At 45.9% G+C, this 26,491-nt stretch overlaps 1 protein-coding gene across 5 annotated transcripts; it reads left to right on the forward strand.

The window, feature by feature from the left end:
* Positions 1–1,059: 1,059 nt before the first annotated feature.
* On the forward strand, positions 1,060–25,363 carry KCNH4 (potassium voltage-gated channel subfamily H member 4). Of its 5 annotated transcripts, none has more exons than XM_051994449.1 (17): positions 1,143–1,488; positions 3,786–4,019; positions 4,636–4,773; positions 4,924–5,054; positions 6,088–6,331; positions 6,713–6,870; positions 13,082–13,289; positions 13,820–14,017; positions 14,578–14,777; positions 15,951–16,200; positions 16,983–17,236; positions 17,851–17,889; positions 18,294–18,459; positions 18,936–19,037; positions 19,507–19,580; positions 22,980–23,767; positions 25,102–25,363. In XM_051994449.1, exons 1-16 carry the CDS (start codon positions 1,413–1,415, stop codon positions 23,460–23,462), a joined length of 2,955 nt encoding a protein of 984 aa, XP_051850409.1. In that variant the 5' UTR covers positions 1,143–1,412; the 3' UTR covers positions 23,463–23,767; positions 25,102–25,363. The 5 variants fall into 5 exon arrangements, with proteins under 5 accessions (XP_051850411.1, XP_051850410.1, XP_051850409.1 ...); XM_051994447.1 differs by having other exon boundaries at positions 1,152–1,488; positions 18,294–18,649; positions 18,931–19,037; XM_051994448.1 differs by having other exon boundaries at positions 1,152–1,488; positions 4,927–5,054; positions 18,294–18,649; positions 18,931–19,037.
* Positions 25,364–26,491: the final 1,128 nt, after the last annotated feature.

Consider the following 26,491-nt stretch of genomic DNA (forward strand, 5'->3'; position numbering starts at 1 on the left):
AGTGTGAGCTGAATGGGACAATCTTCCTCCTTCAATAAACTGTGTAGTTGTAGCCACTTCTACACAGGCTTGGGTGCAATTGTTGACATGGAGAGGCAGTAGTTTAGTGGTAAGAATGCTACGCTTGGAATTAGGCCCACCCTCCAGTATTTAATATCAGTGTGACCGTGACAAGTCACTTAGTCTCTTTCTATTCACCTGGAAAGTCAGGCTAACGCCTTACCTCACAGTGTTGTTGGAAGGATCTAAATGAGATCATAGGCTTTGCTAAATTAAAATGGGACTATCAAAAGGATTTATGATGTAGTCCTCTTCAGAACTCTGGGGTGGAAAGTCCATTTGTCAAAGTAGACTGAAACCCACCTCTTACTTAGTAATTGTGTTCTGGGGAATTGTCTAATCGTGTTACATGATGGGTCCAAGGTTATGTAGCTAAGGTGCTATGTGAAGTAAAGTCTGACCCCAGGGATTTCTGATTCCAAACCCAGCGCATGATCCACATCCTCATTGCCCGTGGAACATATCGCTGGCAGCTATTCTAAGTTCGTAACTTCAGAGCGCTAAGAAAGGGATTTAAGAGGTCATCCGGTCTAATGACTCATTTCTCCAACAAGGAGAAAACAATCCAGAAGTGGAGTAACTTGCGCCAGATCACACAGGTAGGATGCCCTGCTCCTCCCACTCTTCGCAAGCCACTGCCTCTCGAACTGATGAAGAGCTAATCTGGGGGAGAAGGGGGCGAGGGTTCAATAAGGGAGCTCCTGGGCTCCAGAACGCAGCGCAGAACTCCAAGTATGCGGGACCGCGTGGGCGAGGCGAGGGGGAAGCCCAAGGGCGGAGCCTGGAGTGGGAGGCCCAGAAGCATGCATGGGGGCGGGTCCACAGAGCAGAAGCGGGGTCACACCTGGGGCCAGGAGCTCTCTAGAAGGAAGAGGGCAGGTTAGGAGGCGGGGACACTTGGGAGGAGGGACGTTCTCTCAGCGCTATCCTCTCCCCATCCCTCTAGGACTCCCCTGTGGGCGTGTCGTCAGCCAGCTCCCTCTGAGACACGCGTAGGCGGACCCTACCTCAGCGAAGTGGGCTGCCGAGAGGGGAAGGGGGCCGTCTTTGGCAGCCCCTCCCCCTGAGGGGGCCACGTGGCGGGCGCTCGCCAGGCCGCTGGGGGGAAAGAACGCAGCCCCAAAAGGGACCGGGGGGCGGGGTGGCCCGGGCTGCGGCGCGGAGAAGAGCTGAGCCCCGAGCCCAGCACAGAGGCGGCGGCGTCGTAGGAGGAGAAGAAGAGAGGAGAAAGGGAGGGAGGCAGGCGCATGGGGCGCCCCGGCCCGGCCGGCAGCGCGCCCCACCCTGCCCGGCCGTGCTAATCCTCCCGCGGTAACCTCTTCCTCGAACTTGGATCTCTCTACCCCAGGGCCATGCCTGTCATGAAGGGGTTGCTGGCCCCCCAAAACACCTTCTTGGACACGATCGCCACACGCTTCGACGGCACTCGTGAGTAGGAGAGCAGCTCTGCAGGGCTTGGGCACAGAGGGCAAGGGGCTAGAGTGACCTAGAGTTACCAGGACGGAGATGGGGACCTGTCCCAGTCCTGCAGCCCGGGCGCTGCGAAAACACAAGCGGAGGTGGGGCTGGGGAACCCAAGGACACTGGAGAGGAGTCGCGTCCTGAGACCTGGTGAAAGAGGGACCGAGGGCGGGCGGGTCAGCGCTGGGCATCAGCTCGGCGGGCGGTTAGGGACACTTGAAGAGGCGGGACAAAAGCAGGGACCCTCTTACGGGGACAAGTAGCGAGGAGAGCTAGAAACGTTTGGAGTCGAAACGGACTGTGGGTGCAGAGGGTCAGGGGTTGCTAGGGGCGCGGTAGCGTAAGGTGCAGACAGGGAAAGCTCTTTGTGCGAGGGAGGCGGGAAGCGGCTTTTCGAGGCCCGGGGTCGTCCTCTCCCCCAAATCTCGGTTTCCTAACTCCAGCCCCCAAGGACTGAGCTATGGGGATGGGAGTGTGTGTGTGTGTGTGTGTGTGTGTGTGTATGAATCTATGGTGGAGGAGAACTGGGGAAGGGGGAACGGGAATATTAAAGAGAAGGGGAGCCGAAGCCTCATCTGTGCAATGAGGACCCTAGTTTTTCCCTTCTTCATCTCCCCGCCTCCACCCCCACTCCACCAAAGAAATAAAATCCCGATGTTATTAGGACCTAGATCAGGGCAAAGGGAAGCTGGGACCAAGGTCATGTGCACAACAGATCAGAGCCAGAGATTCTCTTGTCTTACTTACTAAAGAGGGGGTAGCTGCCCTCTGAAGTGGAGGAGAGAGTTCTTTTCACCCTACCCGCCTCATCGAACCCGCCCTCATCCCACCTAGCTCGAGTTTCCAGTTCAGGACCGTGGACAGCCGCCCCAGAGCCCCTCCTACGTTTCCCCTTTTTCTTACAAAGGAGCTCAGCTGGCCCCTTCGGGAGGCTGGGCCAGAAGAGAGAGGGAGGGGAAGGAAAGTGGTACCCGAGGGCGGATGCGGAGCTACTCGGGCCCTACCCCTCCCTACATTCCCCTTCTCCCGCCTCCCGCGTTTCCATAGCGCCTATCACTATGGCAACCAGCCCTGAGATGGAGCGAGGAGGCAGAGCATGGGGCCCTACTCCTTTTCCCTTCACCCCCAGTACCCCTTTCAACTACCACCCTCTTCCCTTTGTCCCCTCATTAGGACTCTGAGAAGAAGCAAAGAGAGCTTGAATGGGAATTTATAGCTTCTTGCCTCTTCTTGGACTCTCACCCTGAATCTGAGCTCAAGCTGTGTTGGCTCTTTTCTCTCCCATCCTGAGATTGTCTGTGGTTCCCCCTCTCTTCCCAGCCCCCCCAAATTGTGTTGTTATGGGAATTGGATAAAGAGGTGAGAGAGGCTCTAGAGGGGGCTCAGACTTTGAGCATCAGGGACAGATTACTGCTTACCATCACTGCCATAACCCTCCAAATCTCTCTAATATAGTGGAAGTGTGCTGAAGCCAAAAGATCTTGATCCATGTCTGTCTCTTCCCCTCAACAAACATATGAGCTTGGGCAAGTCACACCTCTTTCTGGGTTTCAATTTTCCTCATCAGTAAAATGAAATGGGCTAGTATACAAGCTCTCCAGGGTTTTAACATTCTAAAATTCTAAAAGGTGACTGAGGTGGATTCAAGTTTTTTCCCTATATTTTAGACTAACTTTGTGATATTGAGTAAACTACTCAAGTAGTCTGGATCTCATCTATAAAATCAAAGAAAATAATTTTTTTACCTGCCTAGAGACAAGTGATGGAAACAGATGTCCTCTTTCATTGTTCCAGTTTCCCAACTTGAAAATAATATCTGGATCTCTATCTGTCAGACCAGTCTTTGATTTCTTTATTTTAGAGTCCCTATATCAAGTGTAGGGTTAAAAGCTTGGATATCCATCACAAAGCCCTTCCTGAGACAGAACTGGAGAGATTGTGCTGCAGCAGGCAGAGCTTGGAATTTAGAGTCATTCGACCTAGGTTTGAATCTCTGTTCTACTTACTTCCTGTGTGTTCTTATGCAAGTTACTTCACCTTTCTAGGTGTCGTTTTCTTTCTCTATAAAAGAGTTGGAAAGAGTGGCTAGATTAAATAACTGCTGAAGTTCCCTCCCAGCTCCAAATCTTGGGATGTGTGATACCATGTCTGGAACTCCAGATCCATCTTGTTTATCTTAAATCTAAGATATTCTTCTCTAAAAGCTTTCCTTTTCCGATGAAGCCCTACCTTTACTCCCAACTTGAGCCTTTTTCTCCCCACAGACAGTAACTTCCTGCTGGCCAATGCTCAAGGTCCGAGGGGTTATCCCATCGTATACTGTTCTGACGGCTTCTGCGACCTCACAGGCTTCTGCCGAACTGAGGTGATGCAGAAAACCTGTAGCTGCCGCTTCCTCTATGGCCCTGAGACCAGTGAGCCTGCCCTGCAGCGACTACACAAAGCTCTGGAGGGTAGGCAGGAGCACCGAACTGAGCTCTGCTTCTACCGAAAGGATGGTGAGAATGTTCTGACCTCCAATAGACCTAGGGTTGCCTAGTGGCTAAAGAGCCTGTCAGATTCAGAAAAACCTGGCTTCAAATCCTTATTCAGTCACTTATTAGTAAAGCACTTAATGTCTCTCTGCCTCCATTTCCTCATCTGTAAAATGGGGGTGATAATTATATCTAGAGCCTCATATTGTGAGCCTCAAAAAAGATCATAAGCAAAAAGTACTTTGGCAGCTTTGAAATGTTATATTGAGAGCCACTATTAGTCAAAACACATTTTTAAAGTCAAGTCAATGAGTATTAAGCATTTTCTAGCTGCCAACCATGTACTAAGTGCTGGAGATAAAAATAAAGTAAAAAGAAAGACAGGAATGTAATATTCTAATTTTATTTATGTTTCTAATCCACAAAATAAGATGCTTTTATTCTAATTTTTATCACATTTATTATATTACAATAATATTTACTGCATTTGTTATATTCTCCAGCCTCTGACCATTCAAGAATAAGCTCCTGTTTTACCTTCTTTACCTACCAATGGAAAGGATTATTTGGGAGAGGAGGATGTCTTGGGACTGATAAGGCAACTTTACCTACAATACCCATCTTTCCCTTTTCTCCCCAGGCTCGGCTTTTTGGTGTCTCCTGGATATGATGCCAATCAAGAATGAGATGGGGGACGTGGTGCTATTCCTTTTTTCCTTCAAAGATATCACCCAGAACCAGGGAAGGGGACTGGGTCCGTCTGGAGGGAATAACCATGGTAACTGCTGCAATTGGGGTGGGAGAGGCAAGGAGAATGATGGGGATAGGAAGGCCTGTTGAAGTAAGGAAGGCCCGAGATGAGAAGGATAACACTCTACCTGTTGCCTCAAGTTCACAGACTATGTTTTCTCCCAACTCACTCCCCCAGCAGAGAAGACTAGAAGCAGGAAAGGAGGCAGTTCAAGGCTTCGAACAGCCAGGAGGCAGGGTCACACAGTTCTACACAGACTTACTACCCAGTTTGGCCGCCGTGGTCAGGGCAGTGTAAAAGCCAACAATGTGAGTCATCTCCCAGTTGCCCTAGCCTCTCCCAGTCTTTGATTCCCAGATCCCTCTGTCTTTCTGTCTTCCAATTGTACCTACTTCTCGGCTTTAAAGCCTGCTATCTGCAATATACCTACTCCACCTATTCTCCAAATTTCTCTATTCCTTTTCCTTTGTCTCCCATTCTTCCCAAATATCTTGTCTTTCTATTCCCAGAGCCCTATTTCTTCCCATCTCCCTTCCTTGTGGTATCTCTAGTTCCTGCTCCTGGGTGTGGGAGGGTAGGAGAGATGTGACATCATCCTATTTTTTATGTCAAAAGGGCAAGATAAGATTATTTGCATTATCTACTGCTTGACAGTATTATTCACTATCAGTGTGATGAAATTATTGGGTGGAGATTTTTCTGATCTCTTGGGATCAGGGAGAAAAATAAATGTTTAGTCTGAGAATTATGAATCCCCTACAATGGAACTCCTCCCTTTCCCTTCTCCAGTATTCCCAGGCAAGAGACTATATTAACTAACATTCTGTGTTGATCACTAGAACTATGAAGAGGATATGAATTGCTATCCCTAGAGATACCAAAGCTTGAGAAGGGAGAAACTAATGATCTCAGGACTAGACTTTCAAGTCATGGACTCTTTCAGGAGAACATCCCCACTTACTCCTCACACACTGGGAATCAGGGAACCTATTCTATACACCAACCCAAACATTAGACCAGAGTGAGCAAAGCTTCCAAGATGCTCTCAGAAACTTGAATAGTTCAATTCAAAAGGCATTGATTTGAAAGTGGGAGAGAGAGGTCAAACCAGACAAAGGAGCAGAGCTACAGAGCTACGGAAGAGGGATTCCAACTAGGATCCCACTGACTCAGAGACCTCTTTCTCTTCGTTCTGGACAACCCCTAGCCTCTGCCTCCCTTTTCCCAGATTTCCCAGCCCCAAACCCCCTACTTCATGATCCCCCTTGCCCCTTTCCCTCCAATATTCCCCCAGCCCTTTTCCCCCCAGTGTCCCCCCAGCCCCGATTCCTTTTCCCCCAGAACGTGTTTGAACCGAAGCCGTCAGTGCCTGAATACAAGGTAGCCTCTGTGGGGGGGTCCCGCTGCCTCCTCCTTCACTACAGTGTCCCCAAGGCCCTCTGGGATGGCCTCATCCTCCTAGCCACCTTCTACGTGGCCATCACTGTCCCCTACAACGTCTGCTTCTCAGGAGCCGATGACAGTCCCATCACCACCCGGCAAACCCTCGTCAGTGACATCGTTGTGGAGATGCTCTTCATCCTCGGTCAGAGCCCACTGCAGAGTTTGGGACCCCATCTTCCCATATCAGGATTCCAACCCTCCTTTAAGCCCTCAGATTTATCTGTCTTCCATCCCTTTCCTGAGTGTCCAGAATACAGTTTGGCTCAGGACCCAGCCTCTTCCCCGGGTCTCTGGGATCCTAGCATGGAGTTTCTCATCTCACTGAGAGAACAATCTGGCTGTAGCCCATCTTCACCATCCACAAACTTCCCAACCCCAAAGCCCCAGTCACAACCCTTAATGAGGCTGTAGTTCCCTATCTCCTTAGCTAAAGTTCCCAAGACAGATTGGGGTGGGCAACATTTCTGTCCTCCTAACCAGAAGAGCTCACTGACATCTGTATTCTCTCCCTTTCTCTTGCCAGATATTATCCTGAACTTCCGCACCACCTATGTGTCCCAAACGGGCCAAGTGGTCTCTGCCCCCCGCTCCATTGGCCTTCATTATCTGGCCACTTGGTTCTTCATTGACCTCATTGCTGCTCTGCCCTTTGACCTGCTATATGCCTTCAACATTACTGTTGTAAGTGACCTCCTATGGGATTCAGACTGAAAATTCAGTCTCAAATCAGGATCCAGTACCCTTCCACTCCCTATCTCATATAAACACCAAATAGGATCTTCAACTCCAGGCTTCATACCAATTTCTTTTGCTAAAGGCTTGGAGGATGCCAAATTCAGACCAAAACTTCCTCTCAAGGAGAGTGTAGGATAATTCAAACCCAGAAATAATCCTCAGTTCTCCTCCTAGGTCTTCCTTCTTAGTTTATTAACAGCTACTTAATGAGCATCTTCTAGGTAGCCTGAACCTTGCTAGACACTATAGAAGATAGAAAATGAATAACAGTCCTTATCATTGAGACACTTATAATCTATCTGGGGGTATGACATAGCATGTAAGAGATAACAAACAGCAACAGTATATAAGTCTCCTAGCATATGGGCTTTCTGAAGGAGAAATTCTCTTTAAGATGATCAGAGAAGTCAGTGTGGTGGAGGAGATAGAACCCCAGAGTAGGATTTACTTATCCTGAATTTATACTAACTAGAGGAATAATCTAGAGCAAATTGTTTCACAACCGTCTGCCTCATTTTCTGAATATTAGGGGATTGGACTGTGAGAGGCAGTGAAGTGGAGTGGAAAGAACATTGCATTTGGATTCAACCAAGAAGCATTTATGAAGTACTTATTATGGTTGGGGCATTGTGCTATGAGCTGGGGATACAAAGAAAGGCCAGAACAGTGTCTGTCCCTCAAGGATCTCACATTGTAATAGGGGAGACAACATGCCAAGAACCATAGATATATAAAATGTATGCTATATATAACAGATGAAAGATCATCTCAGGGACGAGGTACTAGAAGGTAGGGGACTAGATCTGGAGGCCAGAAGAAGATAAGATTTGAGCTGAGTCATGAAAAAATCCAAGCAAACTAGAAAGTAAAGGCGGGGAGAGCCAGAAGTCCAGGTAAGGAGGAGAGCCAATGAAAAGGATGGAGTCAGGAGAGAGCAGAGGGTTATCTGATTAAATTGCCCCCAAGGCCTGTTTTCTCTGACATTTTCCTCTGAAAATCACCTCTTCCTTCTACACCCAGGGATAGACAGTTCTGGAATCTAGACCTCAAGGTTCTGCCCTTTGGCAAAGAAATAAGGTCACTCCAGTTAGTTAGAGCAGAGAGTGGTGGAGGAGGAGGAGGATGGGGTCCCTTGGGCCCCCCTCTATCTTAAGAGAGTACGGTTGGAAGATTGATTTTCTCTGCCTGCTGCACTTCCAGCTAGCTATAGCAGGAAGCCGCCTACACATACCCTGATTTAACCAGCCGCCAACAGGCTGTGGGCTTCATCTCCTAGCTCTGCACACACATGTGCATGCTCCCACACACGTGTGTGTGCACTGAACCCTGCGCGAACTCTCCTGCATGGATGTACGGGAGCGTGTTTTGGCTCACACCTGGAGACCTCCAACTGTCTGAATGCATCAGTGGCAAATGGGACAGAGCTAAAAGGGTTAATTAATCTGCCCTGGGATGTTGATGGTGCTGCAGGATCCCCCTCCTCCTCCTTCCAGGTTATCTGATCCCCCAAGTTGTGTGTTTGTAACCAGAAGGTTATACCAGCATCCTTATCTGCTCCTCTCCTCTCTTCCCCTGTATCTCACTTGAGGGCTTTGAAGGGACAGACATGGGTCTTTAACCAGGCAACTTCCTCTCTTCTAAATCTGGTCCTGAAATACTGGAAGTAATTATCTTGTCTAAAAGGAGAAAGGAGGAGAGAGTCCCCAAACCAGCCTGTCTGTGCACGTTCCCACATAGCTGTACAAGCTTCTGCATTCTGCAGTTGCCCCAGTGCATGTTGTATGTACCCAGTCCTAAGTGGCTCTGAGTCCCTCCAAGGATGTTCTTTATTTTCATTCTCATCCAAGTGACTTCAGTAATACGGTCACAGGGACTCAAATCCTAATTGTCATTTACAAGTTATGGGCCAGTTTTTTGGCTGCTCTAAAGCTCGGTTTTCTTATTTGTCAAATGAACTAGAGAAGGAAATGGCAAACAAGTCCAATATCTTTGCCAAGAAAACCTCAAATGGGATTGTGAAGAGTTGGACCCAGCTAAAATAATAATATATATTATATAGTTATATACCATATATAGTTATTTTCTATTACATGGTTATATACCACAACCTCCTATCTTTTTATTTCTCCCTATTCCTCACTTCTACTAAACTTATTCTTCATCCTCAGTGTGACCTTTGGTCACTATAGCCTTCAATGCTCTTCTAGGTCACCTAGACTAATTTTCTTCCTTTCCTAATAGTTAATAGTCAGCCAGTTAATCTTTACACTGTCCTCAAGTTATGAATACTTTGCCCCTTGTCCTCTTGCCACTTATGACTTGCTAAACTCCCAGTCTTGGGTGACCCTCGTTGTTGACCTCCTCTGCTCCTGCTGAGGCCAGAACAACTTTATCTTGCCTTATCTCAATACCACAAGGTAATCCTTTACTCTTCTCTAACTGATTACCTAGAGCATTCCACATATCAGCTTTTCCAAGTCTTCTTTTCCCAAGCATCCCACACCACTCACTCCCTGTTCTCTCTTGGCAGAGAACCTCACTTGATTGGAAAATAGCGATCATCTTCTCTACTCATCAGTTAGCAAGTATTTATTAAGTAGTATGTGCCAGATGCTGGGCAAAATATTGCAGATATAAAAAAAGGCTAAAATAGCCCCACTCTATGAGAGTTTACATCCTAGTGAGGAGGGGAACATGTAAACAACTAGGTACATAAAGAGATAGAATATATGGAAGAATAATCTCTGAGAGGTAGGTGAGAAGCAGCAAGTGGGCGACTGTAGCTGGATTATAATGCATGCAGAAGAGAAGAGTAGAATTGAGGAGGGTTCAGGGTAATGAAAAGCTTTAAAGGCTGAATGATTTTATATTTGCCTCAGGAGGCAATAGGGAGCCGCTGGAGTTTATTGAGTGGAAAGGACAGGGCAGGGATTTAGAAAAATCCCATAGGCTTTTAGACTGGGAGGGAAGCAGCTAGGAGGCACAGTGGCTAGAGTGCTGAGCCTGGAATTAGGAAGACCCAAATTCACATCTTTTTTTTTTTTAAACATTTTAATTAATTAATTATTTTACATATAACTGAAAGTGATGGCATTTATAACTGTGCAGTAATGTGTTATAAAACAAATAATCCTGAAAGCAGCAAAAATATATTGTTAATGGGGCAGCTACGTGGCACAGTGGATAAAGTACCAGCCCTGAAGTCAGGAAGACCTGAGTTCAAATCTAACCTCAGACACTTAACACTTCCTAGCTGTGTGACCCTGGGCAAGTCACTTAACCACCCCCCCTCCAAAAAAAAAGTACTTTGTTAATGTATATAAAAACTGTGCAGCATTTATGGGATGAATTTTTATGAGTATTAGTACTGAAGTGTTTTCAAGTTATGTACCCTGAGTTCAAATCTAACCTCAGGTATTAGTTGTATGACCCCTGGACAAGTCACTTTACCCCTTTTGCCTCAGTTTCCTCATCTGTAAAATGTGCTGAAGGAAAAAAATGGCAAATCTTTGCCAAGAAATCCCCCAAAGGGATCACAAAGAATTATATATGACTGGAAAATGACTAAGCAATGATAACAATTAGAGTGGGGATAGACTTGAGGTAGAAAGATGAGTCAGAAGGAATGAGAACCTAAGCTAAAGTAGTGTCTAGGTGAGGAGATAGTGGGAACAAGTAAAGAAATATTGTAAAGGCAAACATGACTAAAATAAACTTGGTAGTGAAGGAATGAAGGAGGGAGGGAAGGAAGAAAGGAATGAAGGAAGGAAGGAGAAAGATAGAATAAAGGAAGGAAGGGAGAGAGGGAGAAGGAAAGAAGTAGAGAAGGAAGGAAAAAGAGAGGAAGGAAGGTGAAGGAAAGAAAGAACGGAGGAAGGAAGGGAAGGAGGGAGAAGAAAAGGAGAAAAAGAAGAAAAAAAGCAATTAAGTGTCTCCCATATACCAAGCGCTTGTAAATATTATCTCACTTGATCTTTACAACAATCCTGAAGGTGATATTAGACTATCAGGATAACAGCATAAGAAGTGACATTATTATACCTATTTTACGGTTGAGGAAAATGAAACAAAGTTATATATAAGTGACTTGCCTACAATCACACAGTTAGTGTATGAGGATAGATTTGAACTCAGGTTTTCGTGACTCTGGGCCTGGCACTTTATCTACTCCACTACCTAGTTGTTTCTGGATCTGCTATGTTGGGTGAGTGGGTGTGAAAAGACAAGATAAAAATGGAGGTTGTGGGCCTGGGTGATTAGGAGGAGGATGGTACACTTGGCAGTAAGAAGTAAGTTCAAAAGAGGGAAGGATTTAGGGGGAAAGCTAAGAAGTTGAGTCTTACACTTGTTGAGTTTGAGGTATCTATAAGTTATCCAGTTCTGAAAGACAGTTGGTGATGCTGTATTTGTAGCATGAGAAGAGTGACTAGGGCTAGCTTTATAGATCTGGGGATCGCGTACATGGAGATGATAGTTGAATTCATGAGAGGTAATAAGATCTCCATGTGAGAGAGTGTAGAGAGAAGAGAAAAGCATCCTGGACAGAGCATTTGGAGGACACCCATATTTTGTCGACATGACATGACTGATGAACCAGTAAAAGAGCCTGAAGTGGATAGAGTCCTAAGGTCTCCCATAGTTAGCAGGTCAAGGCATGGATGAGGATGCATCAAAGGAGACTAAAAAGATTAAGAAACAGCTAAATAGACAGGAAAAGGCTTAAGAGAGAATGGCATTAGTAACTTTGGAGAGGACAGTTTCAATTGAATGATTTCAAAATCCAAATTGTAACAGGTGGAGAAAAGAATTTATTATTATCTTTGGTTCTGACATCACCTTGATTTTCTTATATGTCCTATATGTCCTTATACCCAACTACTGCTATACAAAACAATGATTCTTTGTGTGTGTGTGTGTGTGTGTGTGTGTGTGTGTGTATACAACTTGCCTAACATCACATAGCTAGTAAGTGTCTTATTTGAACTCAAGTTCTTCTGAGTCCAAGCCCAATTGCTCTATCCACTGACAACCTGGCTGCCCCAGAATAATGATCTCTTAATCTTGTTTTTTTATCCTCATCTTTTTGTCTTTCTTGATAGCTTTTGACACTGTTGACCATCCTCTCCTCCTGTATACTTTCTATTCTCTGGTTTCCATGATATTGTTCTTTCTCAGTTCTTTCCCACTTAATTGGCCATTTCTTTTCAATTTTCTTTGTTGCATTAACTGCTATGTCTTGAGCCCCTGACTATGGATGTACCCCAAAACTTTATCTTGCCCTTCTGTTCTCTTCACACATTTCCTAAATGATCTCAACAGCCCCCATAGTTCAGTAATCATCTTAGTGTAAATAACTACCATATCTGTATATCTAATCCTATAGATAAGAAAACTCCAGTCCTGTATCAGCAACTGCCCATTGGCCATTTTCAACTGATTGTCCCATAAACATCTCAAACTCAATATGTCCAAAATAGAGCTCACTTTATTTCTTCCCAAATAACCTTCTGTTTTTCTTCCTTGTTTCTTTCTAGATACTATTATCTTTCCAGTAAGCCACCCTCAGATTCATTCTCAATTTTTCACTTTTCGTTATATCCCACATTCAATGAGTAGTCAAATCTTGTCTGTTCTACTTCCATATCTTTCTTTTTCTAATTCTCTCTCATACAATACAAAGAACACTGGCACTGAAGTTATAGGATTAGAGTTCAGTGCCTATCTCTGAAATCACTATTTGTGTGATTTTGGGTAATTTTCAATATTGACAGTTGCAAAATCTTTTGTTCCAACTTTTCCCCTCCTTCCCCCCACCCGTCCCCCAGATGGCAGGTTAATCAATACATGTTAAATATGTTAAAGTATAAGTTAAATACAATATATGTATACATGTCCAAACAGTTATTTTGCTGTATGAAAAGAAATATTTGTGTGATCTTGGAGAGCTGATTTTCTTCCTTAGTCCCTTCCTGGATTGTATGATCAGCTTATTATTGTTATTTTATCTTTTCTGCTTTCCAAGTAATAAGCCAGAACCCAATGCTAGATAGGATAAGTTGGGACTGGCAAGATTTTTCCTGGGCCCCTGGGGACCCTCAGGAGAGGTTGTGTTGTCTAGACTTGGGGTTTCACCGACCCTTTCTGCCTTGTCCCCTAGACATCACTTGTGCATCTGTTGAAGACAGTCCGTCTCCTGCGGCTCCTGCGGCTGCTGCAGAAGCTGGATCGGTACTCCCAATACAGTGCCATGGTGCTCACCCTGCTCATGTCTGTGTTTGCCCTACTGGCACACTGGATGGCCTGCATCTGGTATGTCATTGGTCGCAAGGAGATGGAGGCCAACGACCCACTGGTCTGGGACATTGGTGAGTAATGGATTCCTGACTCCTTCTCACCCCCAAGACCTTTACTAAACCTCTATCTTGGGAATTCCCTTGGAACTTTTTAGTCCCTAATCAACTTTAATGTTTAATCTCTAGCCAGCTTCCTATGGGACCCTCTCAGCAAACCCTCTCAGGATCCTTGGATCGATTCTTCCAGTAATCCAACCCTACAGGATCCTCTTACTAGCCATCTCTGCTTCATGAGCCCTCCCAAACCCTCACTTTCTCCCCGATCTCTCCCCACGGTAGTAGCTGAGACCTTGGGAAAAGAACCCCCACATCCTGACCATAACCCCCTAATTTCTGATGTTCCATCTGGGACAGAAACTAGAGATCATTTAGTCACAGATGAGGAAACTGAAGTTAAGTGAGTTGTCCGAGATCTACAGGTTTAGGAATAAATTCTGAACTAAATTGTCCTTTTCCTCCCCGGTTACCGCCCTGCCCAGTGTCATTGCTGGGCGGAACCACAAGCTCTGGACACTCTTCTGTTCTCCTGTTTCCCAATGTAGGCTGGTTACATGAATTGGGCAAAAGGCTGGAGTCTCCCTATGTGAATGGGTCGGCCATGGGGGGCCCCTCCCGGCGAAGTGCCTACATCGCTGCCCTCTACTTTACGCTCAGCAGCCTCACTAGCGTGGGCTTTGGCAACGTCTGCGCCAACACCGACGCAGAGAAGATTTTCTCCATCTGCACCATGCTTATCGGGGGTGAGACACTCTCTGCCTCCACTGCGGGTCTCCACTCTCCCTCGCCTGCCCACCTCACAAGTCTAGGGATCACTGATTTCCTATTCTCTCTCACAGTCCCTCTACGGGACCTTGTGGCTCTCCAGTCCCCAGCCCCTAGGTTAACTTCCCTCATGGGAAGGTCAGGGGAATGGTCCCACCCGTTAATATATATCTCAATCAGTGGCATTTGTAGAGTGCCTAAGCAGAAAGCACAGTCTCTTGGGAGAAAAGTGGGGCCATCTTTAACATCAAGGGGATTATTATTTTATTTTATTTTTTGCTGAGGCAATTAGGATTAAGTGACTTGCCCAGGGTCACACAGCCAGGAAGTGTTATGTCTGAGACCAGATTTGAACTCAGGTCCTCCTGTCTTCAGGGCTGGTGCTTTACCCTCGCTGCCCCCAGGGCAGTCTTTCTGGCCAGGATCTACCCCTTCCCTTCCTTTGGTCCAGGTGGGCCGCTGTGGCCACCCCCCTCCTCAGCAGGCTGGTCTTGCCCCTACCTGACGGCAAGACCATCGCTCTTTCCTCTCCTGCCAGCACTAATGCACGCCGTGGTGTTCGGAAACGTGACGGCCATCATCCAGCGCATGTACTCCAGGCGCTCGCTCTACCACACGCGCATGAAAGACTTGAAGGACTTCATCCGCGTGCACCGCCTGCCCCGGCCCCTCAAACAGCGCATGCTGGAGTACTTCCAGACCACGTGGGCTGTCAACAGCGGCATCGATGCCAACGAGGTCAGCACAGCAGCGGCACGTGCCCCCAGCTCGGGTGGGGGCCGGGCAGGGGGTCAGAGAGGGCTCCCCCGGGGCAAGCTCCAGAGTCAAGGAGCAGAGAGGCACGGTTGGGTGGCAGCTGGTCTGGGACCGCCCGAAGGTGGTTGGACCCAGACTCGGCGTGAGCGCCGCTGTGATAGGACTTTTAGGGGAACTAATAACATCTTAGACTGCACTGGGAGGTACAGAGGCAAGAAGAAAGTTTTGCTCCGTTCAGTTCTGGGTCCCGTTTTTAGGAAGAATCCTGATCAGATGAAGAGAATTGAGGGGAGGTGACCAAAAGGATGCAGAGCCTTGAATTCACATTAGTGAAGATCTCTTAAAGTGTGTGAGGCAGCTTAACCTGAAGAAAAGGTTTGGGTGGCAGGTGATGGTTGCCCTCAAGTATTTTTTATTTATTTTTTAAAAAATAACTTTTTATTGACAGAACCCATGCCAGGGTAATTTTTTACAACATTATCCCTTGCACTCACTTCTGTTCCGATTTTTCCCCTCCCTCCCTCCACCCCCTCCCCCAGATGGCAAGCAGTCCTTTACATGTTTGCCCTCAAGTATTTAAAGGGAATATCACATGAGAGAAAGATTAGACTGGTCCTGATTGGCCCCAGAGGGCAGGACTAGTTTTTTTTTTTTTAATATAGCTTTTTTTTAAATATAATTTTTTTTATAAAAAAAATTTTTAAATAAAGCTTTTTATTTTCAAAACACATGCATAGCTATTTTTCAACATTTATTCTTGTAAAACCTTGACACATTTAATCTTGAATCAGGGGGATAAAAACTTCTTAATATTTACATCTATCTCAAAGTAGAATAGACTGATTTAGGAGGTAATGGGTCTCTCTACAAAGAGTATGGAGAGTCACTTATTGGGGATGTTGTCGCATGTTGTCCAGGTTGGACATGGATAGCCTCTGAGGTCCATCCCAACCCTTCTGTGATTCTGAGTAAGCACTGAGTCCAGGGATCAGAGGGGCACACCATCACCACTACATGGGGGAACACCCCCTTGCTGTTAGGGCTGAGACACAGAGAAGAGATCAGGTTGGGAAAGAAGAGCTCTGTTGTTACAGATCTCACAGCATGTTAGGAATGAGTGCAGCTGCATCAGGGTAACCCAAGCTTTTTATGCAGTTGCTAAAGGACTTCCCAGATGAGCTACGGGCTGACATTGCCATGCACCTGAACAGAGAGATTCTACAGCTGCCACTCTTTGGAGCAGCAAGTCGAGGCTGCTTGAGAGCTCTCTCATTGCACATCAAGACCTCGTTCTGTGCTCCTGGAGAGTACCTGCTCCGAAGAGGGGATGCACTTCAGGCTTATTACTATGTCTGTTCTGGATCACTTGAAGTCCTACAGGACAACATGGTGCTGGCTATTCTAGGTGAGACCCTCAGGCTTGGCTTCAGGGACTACTCAAACTTCTAGGAGAATCCAGGGTTGGCATCTGGAATTCTCTATGACTGTCCTCCTATTGACTATTCTCTCAATGCACTGAACATCCCTCCAGTGACTCTCCTATTAACTCTTCTTTAACTGGCCACCAGTTCTATTGACCATTTCCACTCCTGCTAAACATTCCATCCATTGATCATTTTAGGCACTGACTATCTCTGATCATTACTGGTCATTCTAATCACTGGCTATATTCTACCTCCAAATACTGACCATCTTCCTCCCTCATCTTCCATTCAACCCATTGATCATTCTCTACCTTTACTGATCATTTCATCCATTAAATATCCTCTTCTCCCAATAATCATTCTAAATACTGGTCATTCTAGCCACTGACCTTTCCCCAGAACCACTGATAATTTCAATCACTGACCATCCTCCATCCCCAGTGATCATTTTATTTCCTGACTCTCCTCTACTTTTACTACTCAGTCTACACTTTAGTGATTATTTCAGTGACTGGACATGCCCCCCACCAATCACTCCAGCCACTGAATCTCTTCATAACCTCATTAATCACTTCATCTATTGACCACCTGCAACTCCAACCAAACACTGACCATCAGTAAACATCCCCTCAGTGATCACTACCCCAATCCCTTTGACCATTCCTATTTCTGATTAATACTGTCTCCTTAGTACCTTCAATTCCATGCTGTAGCCTCCCTCATTGATCAGACACTGACCATCCAATGTCCATGTTACTCACAGGGAAGGGGGACCTGATTGGGGCAGATGTCTCAGAGCCAGGACTGGACCCTGGGTTGGGATCAGGATCAGGCTCTTCGGGTTGTGTCCTGAAGACGGATGCTGATGTAAAGGCACTGACCTACTGTGGCTTGCAACAGCTAAGCGGTCAAGGGCTAGCTGATGTTCTGCGGCTCTATCCTGAATATGGAGCTGCTTTCCGAGCTGGCTTGGCTCGAGACCTCACCTTCAACCTGCACCGGGGCTCAGACCCCCATGTACGTATATCATCTACTACATTAGGTCTTTCTGTCTCACCCCCCTGAAACTTATGCTTATACTAACCCTCAGCAGGGATTCCCTTGCCAATGTGCAGATATTCACATGTAGCCATTGTCCCACCTGCATTGTCCTTGTTGCTCATCTGACTGACCTTCTCCTATGTATACATCCATTCATTCATTTATCACATTTAACTGAGTGTTTCTCATATGCTAGACACTCTACTAGGATTGAGGCTTTGTGCTAGATAATCCTTGACTTCAGTCCCTATACCTGTGTCTGGAATTTTTGTATTCTTGTATTTGTATTTTGGTTTTCCCTACCTTTTTCTGGTTTTATCTTTTTCCCTTCAATTCTTTATCTTCCTTTCTCTCTCCATCTGTCTCTCTGGCTATGACTTCAGAGTTGGGGAAAGGATGCACCTGAACCTCTGTCATCAGAATTCCCCCCCTTTCCCTCTCCATACATGCCCCCCGCTCTCCACCTGACTCTGAAGAACACTAGTTTGAGGGTGGGGGAAGAGCTGGGAGATGGCCTTGGAGACACCAAGGTGACATTTCTCAGATACTAACTCTCATTTCCCCTCCTCCTCTCTAATCCCCCTCTCTAGGGTCTCAGTCGCTTTTGTCGCTCTCCACGTCATTCTCAGGTAACCTGTGCCCCTGGGGAGGGGCTGGACTGGGAAAACCTCAGGGGCTCAGGGCAGGAAAGAACAAGCCTCTTAAGGGCAGGGTCTATTTCATTAAAAAAAAAATCTGTATTCCTAGAACCTAGCAATACACACACACACACACATATATATATGTATACAAATATGCATATATATAAAAACATATATATGCATGTATATATGAGCAAATAATCTGGTAAAAAATATAAAGGTTGGGAAATTGTATCTTTCCTCAGTCCTGCAGCTGCTTAGGACAAAATCATTTGAAAAGAGAGAAGCTTCTTCAAGCTATAAAAATTTTAGAGAAGAAGGCTCCCTTACTCAGAGAAGGGGCAATCTTCTCTGTGGCCCCTGAGGCCATAAATGGCCCACTCTTCCTTTAGCCCCAGTCAGACAGCTTCGGTTCCTCCTCAGACAAGACCCTGACATCATCTATCGTGGAGGCCGAAGGAGGCCCAGAGCCTGCGGGAGCCCCTCGACCCCGCCGGCCACTCCTGCTGCCTAGCCTCAGTCCTGCTCGGCCCAGAGGCTCCCTTGCCAGCCTTCTGGGTGATGAGTTGCCTCCATTCTCTGCCCTCACTTCTTCCCCTTCCCTATCTCCCACCCCTTCCCCTGCCCCGGCTGGCCGGGGCCAAAGCCCCTCCCTTCATGCCCCCCTGAAAGGTCCCGCTGCCTGGAAGGCCCCTCAGCTGCTCATCCCCCCACTGGGCACCTATGGACCCCCGGACCTCAGTCCCCGGTGAGATGCCAGCCATCCCTAATCCTCACTCCTCTACCTAACTTCCTAAAGCTCTTTCTATTGTGTCACTCCAAATCCTGACTTTTATTGCTGAGCCATTGCCCACTTTGCAACATCTCCCAGCCCAGTCCACCTTTGCCCATTGTCCCACTTTATCCACCTCCCAACATGTCCTCACTGACCTGACTTTGTCCCCCTTCTGTCCCTTCACTGCATTCTCTGCCTTCTCCACTTGTAACGATTGCCTTTCCCACCCCCATCCTCCTCCCCGGCTTCCCCAGGGTAGTGGATGGCATCGAGGACTCTAGCAGCACTGGGGAATCTCAAAGTTTCCAGTTTAGCCGGGGACCCAAACTGCCTCGTCCTCGAAGACAGTCACCTCCCTCAGGTACCAGTACAGCTTCGACTTAATTCAAATCCCACCTTCTAAAGGAAGCTCCCCCCACCCTTTTCATTTCACTCTCCATCCCCTATTGCTGGAGAATCCCTTCTAGATCACTTTCTGTTTTCAGTGAGTATATCTTGCATGTACATAATTTACAGGTTATCTCCCCCATTAGAATGTAAGTTCCTTGTAGGCAAGGGCCATATTTTTACTTTTTATCTTGCAGTACTTTTGAATATATAAAAACTTGTTGATTGATTGTTGAAGATCCAAGGCTATCAATAAACCAATAAATTCCATACTCCTTTGTGTTGTCTCCACCTCCTCCCATCTCTCTGTTCTCGAGTCTCCCAATGATTTCCTGTGTAAAAAAGAGAAAACTCCTTCCTTTCATCCAATCTTTGCAGTCTACAGGCCAGCCAGATTCACCCACACTGACCATTTATCTTTTCTTCCCCATTTCTGACTTTAGGGTCTGGGCCCAACAAGGAGCTGGCTGCTGAAACAGAGGAGATGAAAGTGAAAGTCTGTAGATTGAACAGAGAGGTGAGATAATCTTAACATTTGGCATATATATATATACATATATACATATATTGCTCTACAATTTGTAAAATGCTTTAAGGACACTTTCACATTTGATCCTTACCACAACTCTGTGAGACAGATACTATGGAATTTATGCTGAGGGAATTGAGGCTTGGAGAGATTGAACAATTTGCCCATGATAGTGAATCTCCCTTTCTCTCCTGATTTTGAATCCAGTGTTCCTTTTGATGTTTCCCTTGTCCAATTAATGGGAGAAAACCCCTTTAAAAAGACATTTTCTCTCATCTTCAAACTGGATGGATTTGCTGACCTAGAAAGAGAAACTCTCAATTCTGGGGTATGGAGTTAGTGGCCCATATGCAACTTGGACTTCCTCCCTGTCTCCCACTTATCTTTCTAGAACTTCCTCTAGCCTTTTCACTATTTGAATCCAGGAAAGTAGAAACAAGAGGAGGCATAGTAGGGAGGGGACAAGGAAGACAGGAAGGAGGGAGGTCACTAAGTTCCATGCTGATCAGGACCCCAGATACCCTGGGTCTTGCTTTGATCTTCCAGGTAGGGGTGGAGGAAAACCCTCCACTAGGCAGGTCTCAGACTTGGATTAGAGGGTATGACATATCCATTTGTCTCTGAGTTGTTGCCAGGGAGCCATAGGTTTTTCACCCTAGGGATTTTGTCACCCTCTCTGCTCTGGTAAACAGCCACTATCCCATAGGGGCTGGGGGTGGGGAGAGGGCAGAGCTCTTGTTAGTGGGACAGAAAAAAGCCCTGGAAGAACTTGTACTCAGATGGGCCCTTTGCCTGGAATAAGCCCTTCCATCTCTCAAGCCCTGAGACAGATAACAGGAATTTGCAAACAAACTCAGTCTTTTGCAGAACCTGATAGCTTTACCTTCATTGGCTTTGTACAGATCCTTTCACATTTTTCTTATAGCATCACAAGTTTGAAACAATTGTAAACTGAATCAGTCAATCAAAAATTTGTTAAGTGTCTAGAAGGTGCCAGGCGCTGTGCTAAGTACCAGGAATACAAAGAATGGCAAAAGACAGTCTCTGGCTTCTTCTCACACTCTAAAGAGGGAGACAACATGCAACAAGAACATACAAATAAGATCTATTCAGAATAAACTGTGTGAAAATTCCCTCAGAGGGAAGGCATTAGTATGAAGGGGATCAGAGAAGACTTCTTATAGAAGGGAGATTTTAGTTGGGAATTGAAGGAAGTCAGGAAGCAAAGAAGAGGGAGATTATTCTAGGTGTGGGATGGACAGCCAATAAAAATGCAGGGAATCTAGAGATGGAGAGTCTTTGCTGAGGAATAGCAAGGAACCCAGTGTCATTGGATTTCAAGGTATATGGAATAAGGTGTAAGAAGACCAAACAGGTGTGTGTATATGTGGGGGGACAGATTATAAAAAGCTTTGAACACCAAATACAGGACTTTGTACTTGATCCTGCAAGTGTTGGAAAGATACTTCTTGTTGTTAAGTTGTCTTACTCATGTCTGAGTCTTTGTAACTTCATTTGGGGTTTTCTTGGCAAAGATACTAGACAGGCTTCTTCTCCACACTTTTTATTTTTATTTTTTAACAAATGAGGAAATTGAGGCAAACAGGATTAAATGACTTACCCATGGAGTGCATGTCTGAGGTTGGATTTGAGCTCAAGTCCAGGGTCAGCGCTGTATTCACCGTGCCAGCTAACTGTCCTAGAGAGACACTGGAGTACATTAAATGCAAGGGAAGAATAACATGATCAGCTCTTCAGATGACCTTTGGGATCATCCAGTCCAACTTCTTCATTTTACAGTTGGGTATACTAAGGTCCAGATAGTTTGCGACTTGCCCAAATCTCACAAGTGGTAAATAGTTAGAGCTAGGAATAGTAGTAGTAACCAATAGTTATATAGCACTTTAAGGTTTGTGAAGTGCTGTTACCTTATTTGACCTTCCCAATAACCCTGTAATATTATTCTCTTTATTTTACAGATGAGGAAACTGAGGTTGAGAAAATTTAAATGATTTACTCAGGATTGCACAGCTAGTGTGAGACAGAATTCTAAGTCAGGACTTTCTGATTCCAAGCCCTGTTATTTCTAAACTGGGGACTTATCTCATTCTTGCCATCATATTATATTACTTCTTGTTCTATTTACAAGCCTCTATTACCTCTAGGCCCCTAAGAACTCCACAATGCATGCTCAAGCTGGTTTCTGACTCCTTTTTCATCAATCATAACCACCTTTCATCCTTTTAATATCACCCGGGTGTGCTGTCTCTGGGTTATCCTGTCCTCCACAGCCAGAAGAACTAACATTTCCTTAGGAGTTATTTATTCTTTAAAGTTCTGTGGTTTCAATGCTGTGTGTGTGCTCTCCTATTGATAAAGATTACAATAATTCCATGTCTTAATAGATGGGTCTTCATAAATTGCTGTGATTAGGAAAACCAATGAACACCTGTAGTCAACTTTTCATTTTTCTATGCTGTTTCTCAGACTTCAGCCACACTATATATCACTAGTCATATGCTCAAACCCTTTCCATCTTGGGAAGTTTTTGTGATCTGAAAGTACATATATTTAAAAGAAGGCTTTATTAAATTGATTGTTGCATGAATTTTCTCATCAATATGTGCTGGGTTTATTGACATTAGTTAATTAACAAGAAAATTTGTGCACCTTTGGTTTTCACAGTATCTACAGTTCCTAGGATATTCCTCCCCTTCCCAGATTGCTCTTAAGGCTTTTTATTAGCAGACAATAACAAAGGTGGGCCATATTTTAGCAAAACAGACAACATATTGAAAATATTTGGCCTTATATGTGGTGGGTTTCAAACCTGCTGCAAAAAGTCTGTGGAGGGGGTACAGAATGTCTTCCTGGAACCATGCTTGGTCATGTTAATTTTGCCATATCCAATTTTGCTTGTTATTGTTATTCTTTCTCTTTGCATTGTTGCAGTGTCTTTTCACACTTCTCTGAACTCATTATATTCATGGTTTCTTTCAGAATAAGAATATTCCATTATCTTCATGTATCACAACATCCATGGAAATCTACATTGTTTCCAATTCTTTACTACTTAAACAAAACAAAAACTTGCTACTACAAATTTTTGTTGGAAGAAGGGTCTTTTTTTTTTTTTTTTGTCATTGGCCTTCTTAGGATTATACACTTGCTGTTAGGGTCTCTGGGTCAAAAACTGGGAATTTTAGTCAGTTTCTTTGTATAATTCCAAATTAGCATAGCCTTGTACTTATTTAAGGTGACTTTATGCTCGCTTAATTGGCATTAGTTAATTGATTAGAAACCTTTGATTTTCATAGAATCTACATTCCTAGGGTAGAACATAAGAGGATTTTAGCGGAGGTCTACAGTAATAACTATTTTTTGCAGATCACCCACCTCAACCAGGAAGTATCTCAGCTCAGCAGGGAACTTCGCCACATGATGCATTTGCTTCAAGCCTGGCTGGCCACCCGGGCTCCCTTCACAGACTTTCCTGCTCCCCCCGGGCCTTCTCCTCCTCCATGTCCACCACCAAGACCTCTTTGTGTTTCTCCGTTGTTGACTGAGCCATGCCCTGGGACTCGGGATACCACATGTGCTGAGGTCCACTGTCCCCAAAGTTCTCCCCCAGCTGGTCTGAGGGAATCAGAAGTGGGGGCCTCTCCCCAGGGATCCAGGCCTGCCACACCAACCTTGTGCCCCCTGCAACTGCGCCCTCCTAGTCCTGCCTCTCGGTCTGCCCTGTTGGCACCATCATCTGTCCTGGAAATTCCACCTCCACCTGCTGGCTCTGTTTTCCCCAATGGCTCAGCTCCACTCCAGAGCACCAACCAATATCACTTCCACTCCAGTTCAGACACTTTCCACTGACCATGGTTTTGGGGCCCAGGCCTATCCAGTGGGGGCTTGGGCCACCTCCCGGGGGGGTACCTTGCCTGCTCACTACAGGGTCAAAAGCCACTGGCTGGACTGGTCATAGGGTCCTCTGGACTTCAGAGGTGTGACAAATGGTGGTGAACCCTGACCCCACTCCCTCTTTCATCCTTTCCCTCCTGCCCCTGTACTCCTGGTGGAGCCATCTGAGCCAACTGTGCCCAGTGGGCATGAGATAAGGAGTTGCACCTGCGTCAGACTGGGCAGAGGAAGTGCCCTTCTCCCAGGTGACCTGAAAGCAGGTAGGGAGGAGGGATGGAAGGGTGGGGGTGTCAGGAAATGGTGAGTGAACAGGGCTAGCTTATATGGGGAAGACTCCAGGGCAGAAGTGAAAGGTCCTGGAGGTTTTCCTGCCCGGGAAGGGAAGTTTGAGGAAAGAAGCAAACACTAAGATTTGGGCTGGGAGTCTCCAAAGACACAGCTGAACTCATCTAATGGACAGACAATGAGGACCTAAGTGGTTTGTCTTGCTGAAGCTGTACCAGGTATGAGAAAAATTAGATTGTGGGCAGATTCCTGCCCAGAGGGATAGGAATGGCTGAAACAGGGAGGGAAGGAGATTTTTCTCTTTATATCACTTGGGAGGATGAAGAACACTCTCCTCTGCCCTCATTCTCTGAATGGGAAAATTTCCCCATACTCAATGGCAATTTTTATCAGGGAATCTGAAGTCTTCAATTATAATGTGAGATATTCAAGCATATGAATTCTTTAGATATCATATAGCCGAGGCTAGGAAGATTTATGGAAGTAAAGATTTTTTTTAAAATTAATTAATTTAAAAAATTTTACTTTTTCTTTTTTGTGAGGCTGTGAAGGTTAAATGACTTGCCCAGCTAGTTAGCCTTAAGCATCTGAGATCATATTTGAATTCAGGTCCTCCTGACTTCAGGGGTAAAGATGTTTACCCCTTCACCATCTAACTGCTCCCAGGAACTATGGATTAAGAGCTAAGGAGGGGCTTTTGAGGTCTCCAATTCCAATCCCCTCATTCTACATTTGAAAAAAATCAAGAGTTGGAGAAGTTAGAATGACTTGCCCAATCTATTATGTATTTGGAGCAGGATCCCAAATTTGGTCTTCCTGATTTTTAAATTTGGTATTCAATCAAATCACTTTACCCATTTAGAGATCAAGACAGAGATTCTCTAGGGACAATAATTCTGTGCCCATCTGAGGGGTGAGAAAGGGAGTGAGGCAAAGTGGGAGGCTATACTCTTGCTTCCATTTGCTTCCTACTTTTTAAGAGTTACAAAGTATTTTTCTCAAAGCTCTCTGGGAATAAAGTAATATTACTTCCCCTCTTTTGAGAATGAAGAAAATTTAGAGACAAGGGGGTAACTACCTATGGTCACAGAGTTACAAGATGTCAGATCTACCAAATCCAGCCTAGAAACCTCTCAATGATATCAATATAGCTCCAGATTCTATTTCCCAAAACTGACCCAGTCCTAAAATAGTCTTTGAGGGTGAGGTGGGGTGGAGGGAGGCAAAAAGGATAGTCAACTAATACTTTCCCCTATATCTCTAACTACATCTTCAGCTTTTGTTGCATGTGTGTGTTTTATGTTTTTAGATTCCAGCTCAAGGTGACCAGTCTGGCTGTGGACGATATTCCCAGGAACCACCATTTCCAAGCTCTCCAGCCCAGTTCCCCTGATTGTAATTCAGCCCATCTACCTCCCTTCCTGTATTGTCTCACACTCAGGGTCCCCTCTCCACATACACCATTCCTGCTCCCCTGAGCATTGGGCCATGTCCTCCCTTCTCCTCTAGAGAACCTTCTTTTTCCTCTCTCTGGCTCTCATAGGGGAAATAAAATTCTCTTTATTTTTGTAGCTGTTGGGCCTGGCTGTTTCTTGGGATGTGTCGGGAAGCTCCTAAAGCTCGGAGGAGGCAAGGCAAGCAGAGGACTGCAAGGCCCTCCCAGCACTGTACCCTGGGGCCCCTGTTGCCATCTCTAGGAGGAGCAAAGGCGCCAACCTGCCTGGCACAACATTCCCGACACCGGTGGCCCCAGGGAGGAGGGGTGGGGAGTCCTTAACAAGTGCACCCGGGACTCATTATAAGCTCTAACTTACCTTCCCCTACAAAGCACTCGGGAGAGACACAGCCCTCTTTCCCCCGTCCAACAGACAAGAGAAGAGCAGGAAGGGGGCTCTGTCAGACGCCATCACTCCTCTTCCCCTTGTAAAATCCACACCCCATTCTCATTGTCCCACAGCTGAAATGCAGCTGTGTCTGAGACGGAATATGTCATCTGCCTAAGATCTTCTGTGTCTCCCTTTCTTCCCGACTCCCACCCACCACTAGATATTTATAACTTACACCCCTCCCAACCTCCACCTCCACATTCCTGTGTCTCTACCTTCCTCTGCATCTTGGGGGGTGGAGGTGGGGGCGGGGGCTCGGGTGCCTCAGTGACCAGATGGTGTTAGCGATGGGGAGGAGTTGTAGAGTTGTGAGATGCTCGCAGCGCCACTCATTCTCTGCAAGCCCCACTAGGAGGGCAGTCTCCTTGGGAACGTGTTGTTTCTGAGGTTATCTGGGGTCCCGGAACAAATCCAGGTTATTCTTTCCATTGGGTGGCAGGAGACAGAGGTTGGCTTTCCTGACCTGCTTTCCTGGGGTATAGATATTCTAGCTACCTTTCTGGAATCTCCTCCCAGCCATCTGCAACCCTTTTAAAGGCGTTCCCCCCCATTTCCCTCCCCTTTCCCGCCTCAGCTCACAATTAAGCTTTCCCCTTCTTTCTCCTGGGCCCGGAGTACATTGATGCTGGATGATCCTTTGCCCCGACATTCAGGAATCCTGATTTCTAATTCTGCCTCTGCCAGTAACTCTCGGGGATCTCGAGCAAGTCTGGCCTCAGTTTCTCCAGCTGTAAATCACAAAGGGATTGATCTACTTGGCTTCTAAGGCTCCTTCCAGCTCAGACTGCTGCTGAGACTGCAACGTCCGTTTGC

Source organism: Antechinus flavipes, chromosome 4, assembly GCF_016432865.1.
Source record: "Antechinus flavipes isolate AdamAnt ecotype Samford, QLD, Australia chromosome 4, AdamAnt_v2, whole genome shotgun sequence".
Lineage (NCBI taxonomy): Eukaryota > Metazoa > Chordata > Mammalia > Dasyuromorphia > Dasyuridae > Antechinus > Antechinus flavipes.